General features: G+C 38.3%; 2 protein-coding genes across 2 annotated transcripts in view; both read left to right on the top strand.

Moving 5' to 3' along the window:
- Positions 1-5,923, top strand: part of zdhhc20a (zinc finger DHHC-type palmitoyltransferase 20a) — a 6,239-nt gene extending 316 nt beyond the window's left edge. Inside the window, exons 2-13 of the mRNA XM_035667219.1 lie at positions 1,421-1,447; positions 1,532-1,626; positions 1,786-1,906; positions 2,531-2,600; positions 2,871-2,903; positions 3,038-3,158; positions 3,759-3,891; positions 3,988-4,114; positions 4,342-4,428; positions 4,523-4,602; positions 4,694-4,740; positions 4,830-5,923. Of these exons, the coding sequence (XP_035523112.1) occupies positions 1,421-1,447; positions 1,532-1,626; positions 1,786-1,906; positions 2,531-2,600; positions 2,871-2,903; positions 3,038-3,158; positions 3,759-3,891; positions 3,988-4,114; positions 4,342-4,428; positions 4,523-4,602; positions 4,694-4,737 (938 nt within the window). The 3' untranslated portion in view covers positions 4,738-4,740; positions 4,830-5,923. The remainder of the gene's footprint in view (positions 1-1,420; positions 1,448-1,531; positions 1,627-1,785; positions 1,907-2,530; positions 2,601-2,870; positions 2,904-3,037; positions 3,159-3,758; positions 3,892-3,987; positions 4,115-4,341; positions 4,429-4,522; positions 4,603-4,693; positions 4,741-4,829) is intronic.
- A 4,870-nt stretch (positions 5,924-10,793) lies between these two features.
- On the top strand, positions 10,794-14,932 carry LOC118331312 (organic solute transporter subunit alpha-like). The gene is made up of 8 exons (XM_035666142.1): positions 10,794-11,005; positions 11,899-12,050; positions 12,273-12,346; positions 13,281-13,439; positions 13,652-13,763; positions 13,863-14,009; positions 14,474-14,579; positions 14,668-14,932. Exons 1-8 carry the CDS (start codon positions 10,930-10,932, stop codon positions 14,826-14,828), a joined length of 987 nt encoding a protein of 328 aa, XP_035522035.1. The 5' UTR covers positions 10,794-10,929; the 3' UTR covers positions 14,829-14,932.
- The last annotated feature ends 10 nt before the right edge of the window (positions 14,933-14,942 follow it).

Genomic DNA, 14,942 nt, shown 5'->3' with positions numbered 1-14,942 from the left:
GGGGGGGTTGCCAACTTTGACTCAGGCTAGTTGAAGTGAGATTTAAAATCGTCCCCTCGGCTGCAGATACACGCGTTTAAACATACAGCTGCTCCTTCAACCCCTGACACACAGGCAGTCCTGCATGGCAGCAATGTTATAACGTGAATAGGCGTAGTTTAGTTCATTAAAGTTAGTTTGGGAGAGGAAAGAGAGTGTCTGGGTGGATTGTGCAATCAATAATTAATAATGAATGACTTTATAATGACTGTTGTTGCAGCAGGTAACATCAGATATTGCATTAGATATTATAGGCAGTTAACTGGGGAAAAAAAACTAAAAGATAACACTTCGTAAAACTTTCTCTGAGGGTTTTTTTTCTAAACCTGCAGTGTGTTTTAAATGAATGGACATTAACTTTATAATTTAAAATCCCCTTTTAATTATACCCATTGTTTTCACTGTATTAAACATTTAGTTAAATGATGAATATTTATGGCCTGTTTACTAATGTCGGCCCCATAATCAACCTATAATAAGACCCCATTATAGCCTTAATTCTGACATATTAAATGCTTTTTAGTGTATCTATTCACCACACGTTGACATTTTACAAATGGCAATGATTGTATATTATTTTCTTAAATTGTTTGAGTGACAGTGGACAGTCCTTGGGAGGGGCAGCAGTTAAATCCCAATGATACAGTGGGAGATGGCTCTCTGATGCTTGACGCTATTCACTGAAGATGTAATGAGAGCTGCAGAGGACACATTAAAACTACCAATGTGCAGACAACACCTAAACATTGGTAATAAAAACACACGTTTGCTGTGGTCATTAAGCTGCAATTGAATTCATTTGACACAACACAAACATGTGCTCTTCCTAAGTAATTAGGACCAAATAGCAACATTTTAAACTCCATAAAAAAATGATTTATTCAGACAAAGAAGTTACAACATGATTCAGCCGAGGATATGACTTCCTACTTTTATCTCATAATCAATCGTGATCATCCGAACTAGAACAAGCAGGTCTGGAAGCAGTTCAGCTTACATGAGTGTTGATGATCTTCATGTATCTTTAATTTAATATTGATCAGTTATGTGTAACATGGCATGCACTCTCCACACTCAGCTCCACACTTTAGTAGTTTGTTTGAGCCCGGAGCTGATGATACCACCCTCAGCATGTAGTCGTACTGTAGTTATGTCTGTAACTCAGCGGCTGTGGACAGGACAGGGACATCCCTGCTGCTTAAACAAAGCTCTCTCTTATGGGTGGGTCACTGCTGGCCGTGCCAGGCTGCTGCCACATGGTGCGAGAAAGGGGTTGTGTGTGTGTGTGTGTGTGTGTGTGTGGGGTGGGGGATGTGTATTCATGCATTCTTAGGACTTTAATTACTGCCCACTAATATATTTTCTTCTTTGCCTAATGTAGATACAATCCCAAATAATGCAGAACGAAGTAAGTGTTATCCACACACACATTTTCTCCAGTCACATCCAGAGATGCCAGTGTAACTGCAAACCAAACTCTTTCTCTCAACAGTCAGCTATTTGGTCATCTTTCACATTTTCCTCGCCATGTTTATATGGTCCTACTGGAAAACTATTGGGTCCAGACCAGCCAGCCCCTCAAAAGCGGTAAGCCAAGAGTGTGTGTCTGTCAAATAAACACTTCCTGTTTTCATGTTTAGAAAAATAATGTCACAAAAAGACCCTTGCATGTCTGTCCGATACAAGTTTACAACATGTCTTAATATTGTGGGGCTTTTATTGACCAGTCTTTTCTCCTCCTGTCAGTTTTGTCTGCCCCGAGTAGAGAAGGACCTGTTTGAGCGAGAGGAGCGAGCTGAAGCACAGCAAGAGATTCTGAAGAAAGTGGCGAGGAATTTACCCGTGTATACACGCACGGCAGGAGGAGGTGAGGCTTTTACCACAGCGGAAAAATTAACCGTGGTGGGCTTACTATTTTAACGCACGGTAATACACCGGGGGACTGTTGCACACACAGTGCCACTTTCCTCATCGTTCAAAGGATTCAGCACATCAAACAAGCAACATAAAAGAAATTGCGTAAATGTGTTGCTACATTGCCTCTTCGCTTTTTGGATAAAAGTAAAACACTGTTCACACATCTTTGGAAAAAAAAAAAGAGCGTACTGTATGATATGAGACGATAAGCTCATCTGCCTTTTGTTTACTGAGCTGCGTGCATCCGGAGGGTTAATTGGCCTCAGGTGCACCTCATTATCTCTACAGGCTGCACCTGGCTCTGCTCCTCGTCAACAGTCCTGACGGGACACGCTGGCTTTCACAGGGACGTTGGGAGAGACGCAGACGTAGCTGTTCAGTTCACTATTTATTCATTTATTTGTTATTTTCAAAGTGTTAAAAATGCAGACCACCTCAAATAATTTGTTTTTGTTGAAATATCGGCTACCTCAGCGTGGACCGTGATGATGCAGGCTTTCATAAAGAGCAGTCTGTATGGGGGGAGGGGCAGAAGTTACACAGTAATACTTCTAATTCTGCTTTCTCTGAATAGCCGTCCGATACTGCGACCACTGCCAGATAATCAAACCTGACCGCTGCCATCACTGCTCAACCTGCGAGATGTGAGTGTACACACTGTAAAGTTTAAGAAAAACATTACCTGCAACTTCTGCAAACAGAAAGTAAACGAGAAAATGTTGCTGTTGAGAAATAAGACAAAATAAGACAAAATGTTTGTTTTTGGTTGCAAATGATGTTTTTTAAATCGCATCCCAAACTATGAGCAATATGTATTTTCTTATGCTGACACCTTCATCGGCTCTGGGACACTAGATCAGCAAAATGTCCAAATGTTAAAGTGGTACTAATAGGATTTTTCCATATTCTTCAAGGTGTGTGCTGAAAATGGACCACCACTGCCCCTGGTAGGCTTTTCTCATTTAACTGTGCATTTAAGCTGCTTTCTAGTTCATCATGATACAAGTTCTTATCCGTTTTCTTGTAAAGAAAATGTAGAGAATTAAACACATTTCGCTGTCTGTGTCATGTTTTCTTTCAGGGTGAATAACTGTGTTGGATTCTCAAACTACAAGTACTTTGTCTTGTTCTTGGCCTACGCCTCACTCTACTGTGCGGTCATTTGTGCCACAGTCATCCAGTATTTCATCAAATTCTGGACCGTAAGTACAGACACTTCCTCCTTTTTTTCTTTTTCCTTTTATAAAAAAAAAAAAATATCTGCGTGCTCTTGCATGTGAATGCTTGCTGTGGTGACAGTTTATGAAAGGCCGCAGGATCTTTTACTCATAAGATCAGCATTCGGCAGCCTTGGTTTTGAAAACCATTAACATGCTTTGCTTTAAACTTAGGATAACTTTCATCTTCTCGAATTAAATTGAAAAATGAAGAGCTGTCAGGCTGTGATGAGGCATGTGATCACCTTAATCTGCATCGTAAGATATCGACCAATTGGTTTACAAATGTGTCACTGTGGTGCACAAGTGTCATGTGATCGCTTATCAGATCTTCTTCAGCATGCTGCTTTGCACGAGACAATGGCTCCTGTCATGTAGTCCAACAGTGAACGAGTATATTGTACTATAGTAAGAAATACAAAGACAGTAATGGATGGTGTTTTCCTGTGACCTGACCTGTCCTCTGCAGAGGTGAATTGTCCGCTCCAGTCAGTTGTTGGGTAAAGATGACTTGACATGAGGACAAGAAATATTCTTGCAGACTGACAAGACTAACACTTTTCTTTTTTTTTTTTCTGTCTGAAGAAACAACTGCCTGACACGCATGCCAAATTCCACATCTTGTTTCTATTTTTTGTGGCGGCCCTGTTCTTTATCAGCATCGTGTCACTTCTCAGTTACCATCTGTGGCTTGTGGGAAAGAACAGGACCACTATAGGTAAATCTTTTTTAAATAAATGTTATTTAAATGTACCTTTTGATTATATGCTTTAAATGTTGCCATGACTAACTATATTTTTATATCAATTCTCAGAGGCCTTCAGGGCTCCTGTCTTCACAAACGGTCCAGACAAGAGCGGGTTTTCTCTAGGCTTTAGCCGAAATGTAGCTGAGGTGTTTGGAGACCAAGCAAAGTACTGGATATTTCCTGTTTTCTCAAGGTTAGTCTACTCTGACCTGATATAACAGCAGCTATTAGTCAATTATGCAAATAAATGGGCAGCACTACTGTTATATCTGCACTGTACTGATCAGCACTACACTAGCAGACTTCAAACTCCTTATCTATTACTAAAGCTGTTTTTATGGAGTAGAGAAACAAAGAGAAAATACTGAAATACAATTAACCCTGAATCCATCTAATGCTGACTTTATCTCTGTTCATCAGTCTGGGAGATGGACATTCCTATGTTACCAGATTGGTGCACATAGATCCTGAACAAGCAAACAGTGTCCTCCAGCAAAATGGCAAAGTGTGAGTAGTGTTTTTTTTTTTTTTTCAAATATTGAACCGGTTTCCTTTCAGGTTTGCTTACTAGGCCTTTTCTTTAATGTGACTTTAATCACAGCCCTGCTGATGGGGAGACCAACCCTTGTGTGCTTGGTAACAACATACAACACACAGTGGACGACAGCAAAGGGAAAATTGGTATGTTGTCACGTTTTCATTTTCTGCTTGTATGTAAAGTGTTTTTTTTTTGCTATGTAACATCTCTTGTGTCCTCACTGTCGCCTTTCAGACGGAGGCCAGACGGTCTCTGTGACAATGGAGAGCGAGCCGTAGCAGGTATGTGGACATGACTTTGAATACTGTAGAATTTCTTCTGGTTTGTCCTCTTCCTGTGTTTATTTATACGTTGATGGCCGTTTCTGCAGATCACAGGCACATGAGCAAAGGGCTCGTCAACTATGATGCCTTAAACCAGGAGCATCAGCACCTCTACAGGAGCCGTCCTCCACCCTCATCCTTCATCTAGCGTGCTTTTAAACCAGCACCCCAACAATACTGTTATCATGTCATTAGACTGTACAGCGACCTCGTAGATTGCACCAGTCTGAAGCACAGGAGATTCACAGCTTTTGTCTTTGTTTCGAGCCAAAGACGTTCAAATGTTATTGCATCTGTAAAAACTCTGGGACTGCTTTCCGCCCCACAATGAGCCAATGTATGTCTGCATGGTCTGTGTTTATCTACACTGGTTACTCACATTATACATTTCAAATAGAGAATCATCCTTTATCAGTATTAATCAAGCATTAATAACTAAGCCTGGTCATGTTTGACGTAGAGCAGTGGGAATCACTTAAGTGATCACTAAAATGGTGAGACATTTCAACACTGTCAACAGTGTGCACAATATCTCCAAGCACAGTGCAATTACTTGGTCTAATTTAGTTTACATGATGAAAATATTGAAAGGTCTTTCTGTTTACACTTTTAATATATTTATTTTTTACATTTCAGATTTTATACTATGGTCAAACATACCGTTGATATAAGCTTAAAATGTAAGGACCAAATCCAGTTTAACTACAGTTTAAAATGGTTTAATCTCATTTTAAATAATTATTTAGAACACATAACCAGTTTCTCATATAATGCCGTTAGTATCAATGAGATTGCCAGTTATCATTGCACTATAAACATTTGTAATTTATTTGCTTTCAAGCTTTTATAAATTAATTGCATTGTTTTTCAGTATGTTGATTTTATCGTTATGGCTTATTTGTTTTATTTATTTAGTTATTTTTATAGACGTCATATTTGTCCTCTTCATTGAGTCCATGAACTGTTTTCACTTTCCTGCTCAATCCTTTGCTACCGTATGTGTTTGTTTTAAAATTAATCTTGAGTGTTAATGCCAAGGAATCAAATCTGTATTGTTTGATTTCTTTTTCTAGTTTGATGAGATTTATGTGAAAGTTGGAATGTAAGAGCACAAAATGAAACCACAATAAAACGATTAAAAATATATTGCCAGAGAGATCAGGGACATGTGATGTACTGTGACCTTGAGCCTGAACCAGAATAGATAAGAAGGGCTTCATATACCAATGAAGAGTAGGCTAGTGTCATCATAAATACTCCTCTCTGTGCTCCTGGCAGCTGTTTCATTATACTGCATCCATTTTAGACACACAGCACAGTGTGGGGTTTGCTGTGTGATCAGTAGATAATAATAAAAATAATGATGTGTAGATATTACTGACTGAATGGTGGCACATGTGAATGTACTTACAGAACCTCACAGTAGTTTAATAACCAACTTCACTGACTGAACCAAGCAGATAAAGGGTCGGCCTGTAACAAACTGTTTTAATGGGACAAAATGATTCAAGCAGGTTGATCTCCATTGTTCTGTAACAATAAATGTGAAGACACTATAAAGTGGAATTCTTCATCTTAAACCCTTGTGTGCTGTGATTTGTAGCAAATTAGTGGACTTAACTTTACAGTGAAACAAACATTACAGCCACAGTTCATATATATTTATCATAATCGGCTTAAACTGGATTTCTGCGGGTGCCTCACAATAATGAAAAGCAGTCGTCAAACTTGGGTTATATGTGCTTTTTGGTCTGTTCTGTCTTTTGGTCTGTGTCATATCTGCTGCAAATCTGTACAATATGTTGAAATTTCTAGTGCCGTCTTGGTTTTTCAAACCCTATTAGTGTGGCTGTAGGAATGACGATGTTGGTCTGTTGGTACACCACTTTAATCAAGCCTGAAATATATACCCATATGTGTACAGGGCAGCACAGTGACTCAGTGGTTAGCACTGTCGCCTCACAGCAACAAGGTCCTGGGTTAAATTCTCAGCTTGTCCTCTCTGTGCTTTGTTTGTTTTTTGTTCTTTGTTTGCATGCGCTCCCTGTGTCGGGTTTTCTCCAGGTTTTTCAGTTTCCCCAACCATCAAAACATGTATGTTAGGTTAATTCTCCAGTCAGTGCCCATGACCAAAAGCCACTGCCCCAGTTCTGGAGTTGCCCACTGCTCCCAGTAGGATGGGTTAAATGCAGAGGAGTTTCACTATACATTCTACTGTAAATTATAAATAAAGTTGTTTTTCTGTTCTATAAATATAACAACTTTTGGATGCATTTTCATGACATTTTGACCAGACATTCATGGTCCCTAGAGGATGAGTCTTACTGACATTTTCTCCAGCAGCTTGATATTTCTGGCTTTTAGTGAAATTTCTTAACAACTATTGGATGCATTGCCACACAATTTGGTACAGACAGTCATCTAATCAGAATCAGAATCAGAATCAGAAATACTTTAATAATCCCCGTGGGGAAATTACTTGAAAGGTGGGTACAAGAAACAGTGTCTAGTGCAATCATCAGGTCAAAATCAATCTATCCAATACTCAGGTTTATGACATTCCCATCTCACCTGTAGTCTGTCTTTAGTGCTAATGCTAGTGTTAGCTAACGTGCACTTAGGGAGGGCCGCTCTCCCATTTTCATGTGAATATGCGTCTGAGTATTGAGTACTGTATGCATAATATGCATCAATCTGATATTTAACATTACGTACTACTCATTTAGATCAATAATGTATATTTTTAATGTGTGTCTTTTTCTCTGCCTTCTCAAAAAGCCGCTAACATGGCTGAAGTGTAAAACTATGTCACTGTGATATTTCATATTGCAAATAATATTCAGCAGTGGATGTTCCACACTAGCATATTGTAGAAGAAATGTTAAAGGAGGAATATACACGTGGAACAGTACTTTCTCAGTTCTCAATTAAGAGATTATGACGTCTCAGCTCATTAAAATTAACCTTGTCTCTTGTAAATGTCGCAAGTATATAGCCCTCAAATCAGCAGTCATAAGAAAGTGCTGGTGATGTACAGATATGTAGTTCACAGAAATAGTTGTGACACGAGACTGCGCCCTTCACACTGTTGACATGCTCTGGCAGGCGTTAAGAACTTGCTGATCTTTGTCTGGCACAGGAACAATACGAGCAGGTTACAAGATTGGCCAGCTACAGTAGCTGCTGAAAGGTGAATGACCTCAGTGCCATTCACCTGTCTGAAACAATGCAACAGATAAAGTTGCAAGAGTCTCAATGCTCAGCTTTACACACAAAGAGTAAACCCTTTGATCACTTTTGAATGTGTTTCTTCTTTATTTATTCAGGTGTCCTAATTTTATGTAATATTCTTAAAAGAGATATCAATGCAAAAGGTTAACACCATTCATGCTTTAAGGGTAAGAAGGACAATCTGAATGCACTTAACCAGCCACCCACATTTAATTGAATTTAACTTCTGATTATAGGCTTTAAAAGCAATGTTTGAAGAACTATTCAGATCCTTTACTTAAATAAAAATGCTAATTCCACAATGTGCAAATACTGCACTACAAGTAAAAGTCCTGCATTAAAAACCATACGTAAATAAAAGTATGTAAGTATTATTAGTAACATGTAAGAATCAAAAAATAAAAGTGCTTATTGTGCAAATAATGGTCCCAGTCAGTGTTATACTATTATATATATCGATAAATTATACTGAGCTCATTCTAACTACTTTATATTCTGATAAGTAGTTTAATTTACAGCAATGCATCTTATACAATAGAATCATCATATGTTTGTAGCTGTCGCTGTCCTGTGAGAACCATGTGTCTGTAAAGAACTTCAACTTTTCAATAGTTTATTTAGCTTAAGAAGCAGGAGAATATTATCAACCCATAAAGGAACACAGAATCCTTCAGTTTGTCAGAAAAATTCCCATTAAAAATCAGCAAATTTGCAGAAACATGGTTTTTATTGGACAGTAAGGGTTTGGAAAAATGGGTGACTCGCACTTAATTTTAGGGTACACTTATAAGATTTAATAAGCCAGAATTTGTTTTAATTGAGACCAAAACTAGACATAATATGCTTTTTATTAAACCGTTTTTTTGTTTTGTTTGTTTAAATAATTAAATAAAACCAAAACAAATTCTTATTCTTTTTGGTTCCATTCTATTTGTTGTGTATCAAAGGCGATGGAACCCATTCTGGAATTCCTTAAGTTCTGATGACTTCACAATAGAATGACACAACAGTGAGAGTTTTCCTTATAAATTACTCTTACTCTTACTGAGATCATAACCAGATTAAACAATCTTCAGTGACATTTCCCACAAATTTTCCTCCAACTATTGCAAGTTATTAACTGCTGTGGAGATTTACAGACCAGATCCCTTGTACCGACACACAACTATTTGCTTGCCGTGTGAACTTCAAGATGAACGGACAAGGTGATTCACACATCGTGGCACATCTCATCTTCATATTCTTCCGACAACCAGTGTTCGGAGTCCCTGGACCAGTGGATGTGAACGCCGCTGTAAGGTGTCCAATCGCTGCTGGAGATGGGCTGGGTGAACTTGACCGTAATGACAACCACAACAACAACAATCACAATGTTGCAGATGTTCACCCAGATGCTCAGGCTGATGTGGCAATCGACCAGCACACTGCACAACAAGAACCAATGCCTGGTGGATCGAGGCGGCGTCCTCGGGAGGAGGAGGATGAGGAGGATGAGGAGGGTAAATGTAAAAGATTTTGGTGGTGGGATGAATTTGCCGACAGCGACTCGGACAGCTACTCTAAAGACAGTGATGAGGAAGATGAAGTCGCAGAAGAAGAGGGGGACCCACTTCCTGTGGCAACTAGGAAGAGGCAAAGAGATGAGGAAGAAGATGATGAAGAAGATGCTAGAAGCACCAAAAAATCAAATTCCACCTGTAAAGCCTCCTCGACACCATCATCCCTGGCACCAACATGACATGATCAGCTTCACCCTAGCCTGTTCTTGATACAGGTTTAAAGCACAGTAATGCAGACAGGCACCACTACCATCCCACCACCAGCCCACTCTTGGCATCCGTCTTTGAGCCCCCCCCCATACGCCCTGTACACCATCATCATCAAGTTTGAAAACCAACTGCCTCTTAAAAGGAAGTTTTTCCTTGCTGCTGTCGCCAAATGCTTTCTCATGGTGGCACTGTTGGGTCTCTGTAAATATTTTTATAAGGAGTACAGTCTAGACCTGCTCTATTTGAATGAATTGGCGCTATACAAATAAAAGTGAATTAAACTGTATTAAAAAGTTAACTGTAAGCTAATGTTATTTTACTCAGAGGTAGTTAGTTACCATCAGGGCCCCTCAGTTTTAGAACGATCTGCCTGAGGAGAAGTTTTGCAGAATCAGTGACCTGACCTTGACTTTTTTGTACTTTATTCTGTTTTATTTATATGTTTAGTTATTTATTTACATTTTATTTGATGGTCCATATTCTGCTCTTATTATTATATTTTAAAATTCATTATTTTATATTTAATTGTATTTTATGTATCATGGCCATTATTTTGCTTTGTCTGTCAAGGCACTTTGTAAACTCAGTTTTTAAAAAGTGCCATATAAATAAAGTTATTATTATGATTATGATTATGATTATTATTATTATTATTATTATTATTATTATTATTATAAGTACTGTATGTGAGCTAGAAGCACTGAAACTGAATTATGTTTCTCATAGCTTAAACTTGAAGGAAATTCCTTTATCTTTTTATACCCTTTTATATTTACTGGGAAGGAAACAACGCACCTTATCAAAGTTCATCTTACCTGACACACTCATTGGGTCGCACCCTTTCAACTAAAACTCTGACCTTGGTGTTATTGAAATTATTGTGACTTAAGCCTGTGAATGAATGAGCCACAGTTACATATTAAAGTGCTCTCATAAACGTGTGAGCTCTGAACTGAGCTCATCCCACATTCACTCCTTAAATGTCACCACAAGGGTAAAGTGCACAACAGATTCATTTTACAATGACAGCCCGCTGAACAGGTACTTTTTTACAGTCATTGCAGCTGGAAGAGAAAGCTGAATTCAATTTAAATTGTCTAGACCAGCTTCAGTGCATTGAATTTCTCAAGGGGAATATCTATACGCCATGGAGGAATCCCTCAACGCTACCATTGATCCAGCTTGTTTACAAGAGCCCCCGCTGGCTATCGACGTTATCAAGCGTAAGTGACCCACATTACCACATCCTGCTCACTGATAATGTTTTCTTATCAACCGGTCTGAGCTAATGACATTAACAGTTCATTCGTAAATGTCAGGTCTCTTAATGTGTGTCTTGAATGTACCAGATGATACTGGTTTCTTCTTTGATAATTTATTTGCCTCTGTTCCTAAATATAACAATGTTGTACCAAGTAAAAATAAATAATATACATGAACTTAATAGTACACAGTCATAGATGTACAGTAAGAGTCAAATGTGTTTGTGCTACAGTAGGTGTAACAAAATACTTTTACTTTGTTGAAATACTCACATTGCCTCTCATTAGAATTAACTGTAAAAAAAGCTGCATTCCTCACCTATTTTAAAGGTCCATTGTGTGACATTTAGGAGGATCTATTGACAGAAATTGAATATAATATAGCTATGTTTCATTTAATGTATAATCACCTGAAAATAAGAATTGCTGTGGTTTTGCTACCTTTAGAATGAGCCATTTTTACATACACCACGTGTTGCTGTCCGTAAAGACCGCCAAGTTGAACTGCCATGTTTCTACAGTAGCCCAGAATGGACAAAGAAAACATTGGCTGTAGATAGGGCCTTTTGGGTGTTTAGGGAGTTTTGTGGCCACTGTAGTTTCTCCTACTACTTTACAGCCCGTTCTCGTTGTCAAATTCAGACGCGCACAGTGTTCAGTTAGTTCTGCAAATTTACCACTAGATGCCACTAAATCCTACACACTGTATCCAAAGCAGAATCTGTTGTGTGCTGTTGTTTGAGATTTCTTTTACATAAGTGTCTAATTTATATATATGTTTTTTTACTGTATATGTATTGTAGTATGTAATAATCCTAACTTCTCTCTCTCTCCCTCTTACTTTTTTATATCAGAGCTAGATGTGTTAGATTTTTGCCTGTACTCCATGCTCACCTTCATGTCCTGCATCTCCCTGCTGCTGTACCTGGAGCAGTGCATCTTTATTTATAAAAAGCTGCCCTACCCCAAGAAGACGACCATCATTTGGATAAATGGTGCAGCACCTGTAAGCATTCAGGCCTAATTTTATGTTATAATATGCTGCTGATTCTAAAACCAATAGAAATATAATCATTATCAATCACTTTATTTATGTAATAAACAACTCAGCAACTCTGGTAAAAGGCTCTGAAATACAACATAAAATCTGATTGAAGCAGAGAAAACAACATAAAAAACAAACCATTATTAAGTTTTTTATGCACTGTATTGTATTTCTTTCTTTCAGGTCATTGCCACCATGTCTTGTTTTGGGATGTGGATCCCGAGGGCAGTCATGATCACAGACATGACATCTAACTGGTGCGTTTTCACTCAACTACTCTGAACTTTATTGTCAGACCAACATTGTCATCATAAAACACATTACAAAGAACGTTATTCATAATGTTAAAAGTAAAGTCGATACATGTCAGTCTGATAATGTAGTTGTTCTTTATCCTACAAGTGCAGCAGACAGACAGTAACAACTACCATCACAATGTTAGCCTGTTATCTAATAGCTGTGACCGGTAGCTATGTCTCAGTTTACAGTAAACTCACCACTACTGATATCATGTTTGACATATCAGCTTCCAGGTTATAATAAAAATCTATATCTTCCTTTATTATAGGTCCCTCCGTATAACTTTATTTATTTCCAGCGTATCTAATTAGTAATTAGCTCAGCAGACGTTCTGCCTTTGAAACAGCCAGGCTGTCACTGTAAATAAGGCTGAACAAAATGCAACTTGCTGAAAAGAACCCTACATACGTTTAGTTTTGGTTGGATAAATCATTACAAGCGTAAGTTACAAAATGACTACAGAGTAAACGTAATAAAAGCCATGACAGCTTAAAAGCTTACTTGTTGATTACTGTATAGTCAAACCACTTGTCATGAATCATTACATACACAAAGGTCATGCCATACACAACATGCCTTCAACTCCAATAAAATGCAAGGAATCTTTATGGGATTTTGCCACCTGCAGTGATAACTTTTATGCGCTTTCTGTGTACAGTACAGTTTGTTTAACAGCTGGGTCAAAATCCTATATCCTTGTTAGTGGTTTTTGGTTTGTCCTCACGTGTCAGAGTGTGTGTTTTTCCTGTAATAAATGAATAAATGAGATACTACATTTGTAATATAACATCACATTCTGTATAAATAAAGTTGAGTACTCTAAAGTGATTTTTGAGAATAATATGTACCTGCTCTCTATCAGGCCTAAATGACTTCTCTTTCTATGTGTAGTTATTTTGCAGTCGTGGTGTATAAGGTCTTGGTTCTGATAATCGAGGAGTTTGGGGGCAGCAGTGATTTTCTGAAGCGGTTTTCTGGTGAAACCTTTAGGATCAACACTGGACCCTGCTGCTGCTGCTGTGTCTGTTTACCCCGCGTGCCCATGTCACGGTACAAACCTCTTCTATATACAGTCTGGATACTAATGGTCTGGCTCTAAAAACTCAAGCCTGTGTTCTTTAATGCTCATAAATTTTGATTCAGATCAGATTTTTGGGGTCATTTAATCCTATATTCTTTATACTCCTTCTGTATTGACTGCACATTGTCTTATGGTGGTGTACATTTCTAATGTGGCTCTTTCTTTGGATGGGATCATTCAGACGATTGTTATTCTGGCTGAAGTTGGGCGCTCTTCAGTATGCAATCCTAAAGACAGTTCTCTCTGTCCTTGCCATAGTGTTGTGGACAAATGGCAACTTTGATCTCTCTGATGTAAGTATTTGAAAGGCTTCACTATACATATCTGACTGTGCTTAAAATTAAATGAACATGACAGGAAATTATTAAGATATTTCTTTGCTTCTCTTTCAGCTTGAGATCACTGGTACAGCCATTTGGATTAACCCATTCATTGGCATTCTCACAATCATCTCCCTTTGGCCTGTTGCTATTATCTTCATGAACACTAACAGCTTTCTGCGCAGTATCAAGATTGTACCCAAGTATGCCATGTATCAAGTGAGTCAGCATGGGAAAACCTCTTCGTACGCTTTGACATGAAAAATAGCAGCATTTGCTATTCTGTGTAGCATTTTTAAATCAGTAAGTTGTTTCACTGTAAATTTAGTCACAAATTGTGTCAAATTGTTTTACGGCTTGATTTATGTCTCTAAATGATAAAAAATGCTGATGTTTTTACTACACAATTAAGTATATCTTCCTTTTATGACATTTTGTACATTTGTTTTTTACAATTTTTGTAAGTTTCCTACCACAGCAAATAAAGGAGTAAAAGTATGGTGGAGAAATCTCTGCCAACATGTTCTTCTTATACAGCAAAGCAAGAAATAATGTGACAGGGTTTATGGGAATTATAGTTTAGAGAAACATAAGCACTACAAAGCACTACAGATTTTTTGAGATGTTACACAGTGCACCTTTAACTGTATGTATACCTGATCAGGCATTGCCTTTCTCCGTAGCTAGTACTTGTACTGAGTCAGCTGCAGACATCTATCATTAACATCCTGGCCTTGGATGGAACCATCGCCTGTTCCCCGCCCTTCTCTTCTCAAGCTCGTGGATCCAGTAAGAAACACCTCTGAATGTCTTTCTGCATGCACTGCTGACGTGTGCAGTGAAATAATCCATCTCTTTTTCTCTCTCTGTCCTGCAGTGATCAGTCAGCAAATGATGATCATAGAGATGTTCATCATCACTCTGGTCAACCGGTTTTTGTATCGTCGTATATATGACAAACTTCCCTCTGAGGCACATGACAACGACCAGAATGCCAAAGTTGCCGTGCAGGCAGCTCTCGTGGAGCATGACGTTTAAAAAACACACAGTGACAGAGTGGATGTCAACACTGCTCTTTAATGATGATCGTCAGACACACATATTTTGTACATGTATTACATTTTGTAATAATAATGTAATAATGTAACAGTT

This window comes from Morone saxatilis, unplaced genomic scaffold, assembly GCF_004916995.1.
Source record: "Morone saxatilis isolate NCDOM2014 unplaced genomic scaffold, NCSU_SB_2.0 Contig20, whole genome shotgun sequence".
NCBI classification, from domain to species: Eukaryota; Metazoa; Chordata; class Actinopteri; family Moronidae; genus Morone; species Morone saxatilis.
The sequence above is the reverse complement of the archived record's forward strand: the minus strand, read 5'-3'. Positions and strand labels throughout refer to the sequence as shown.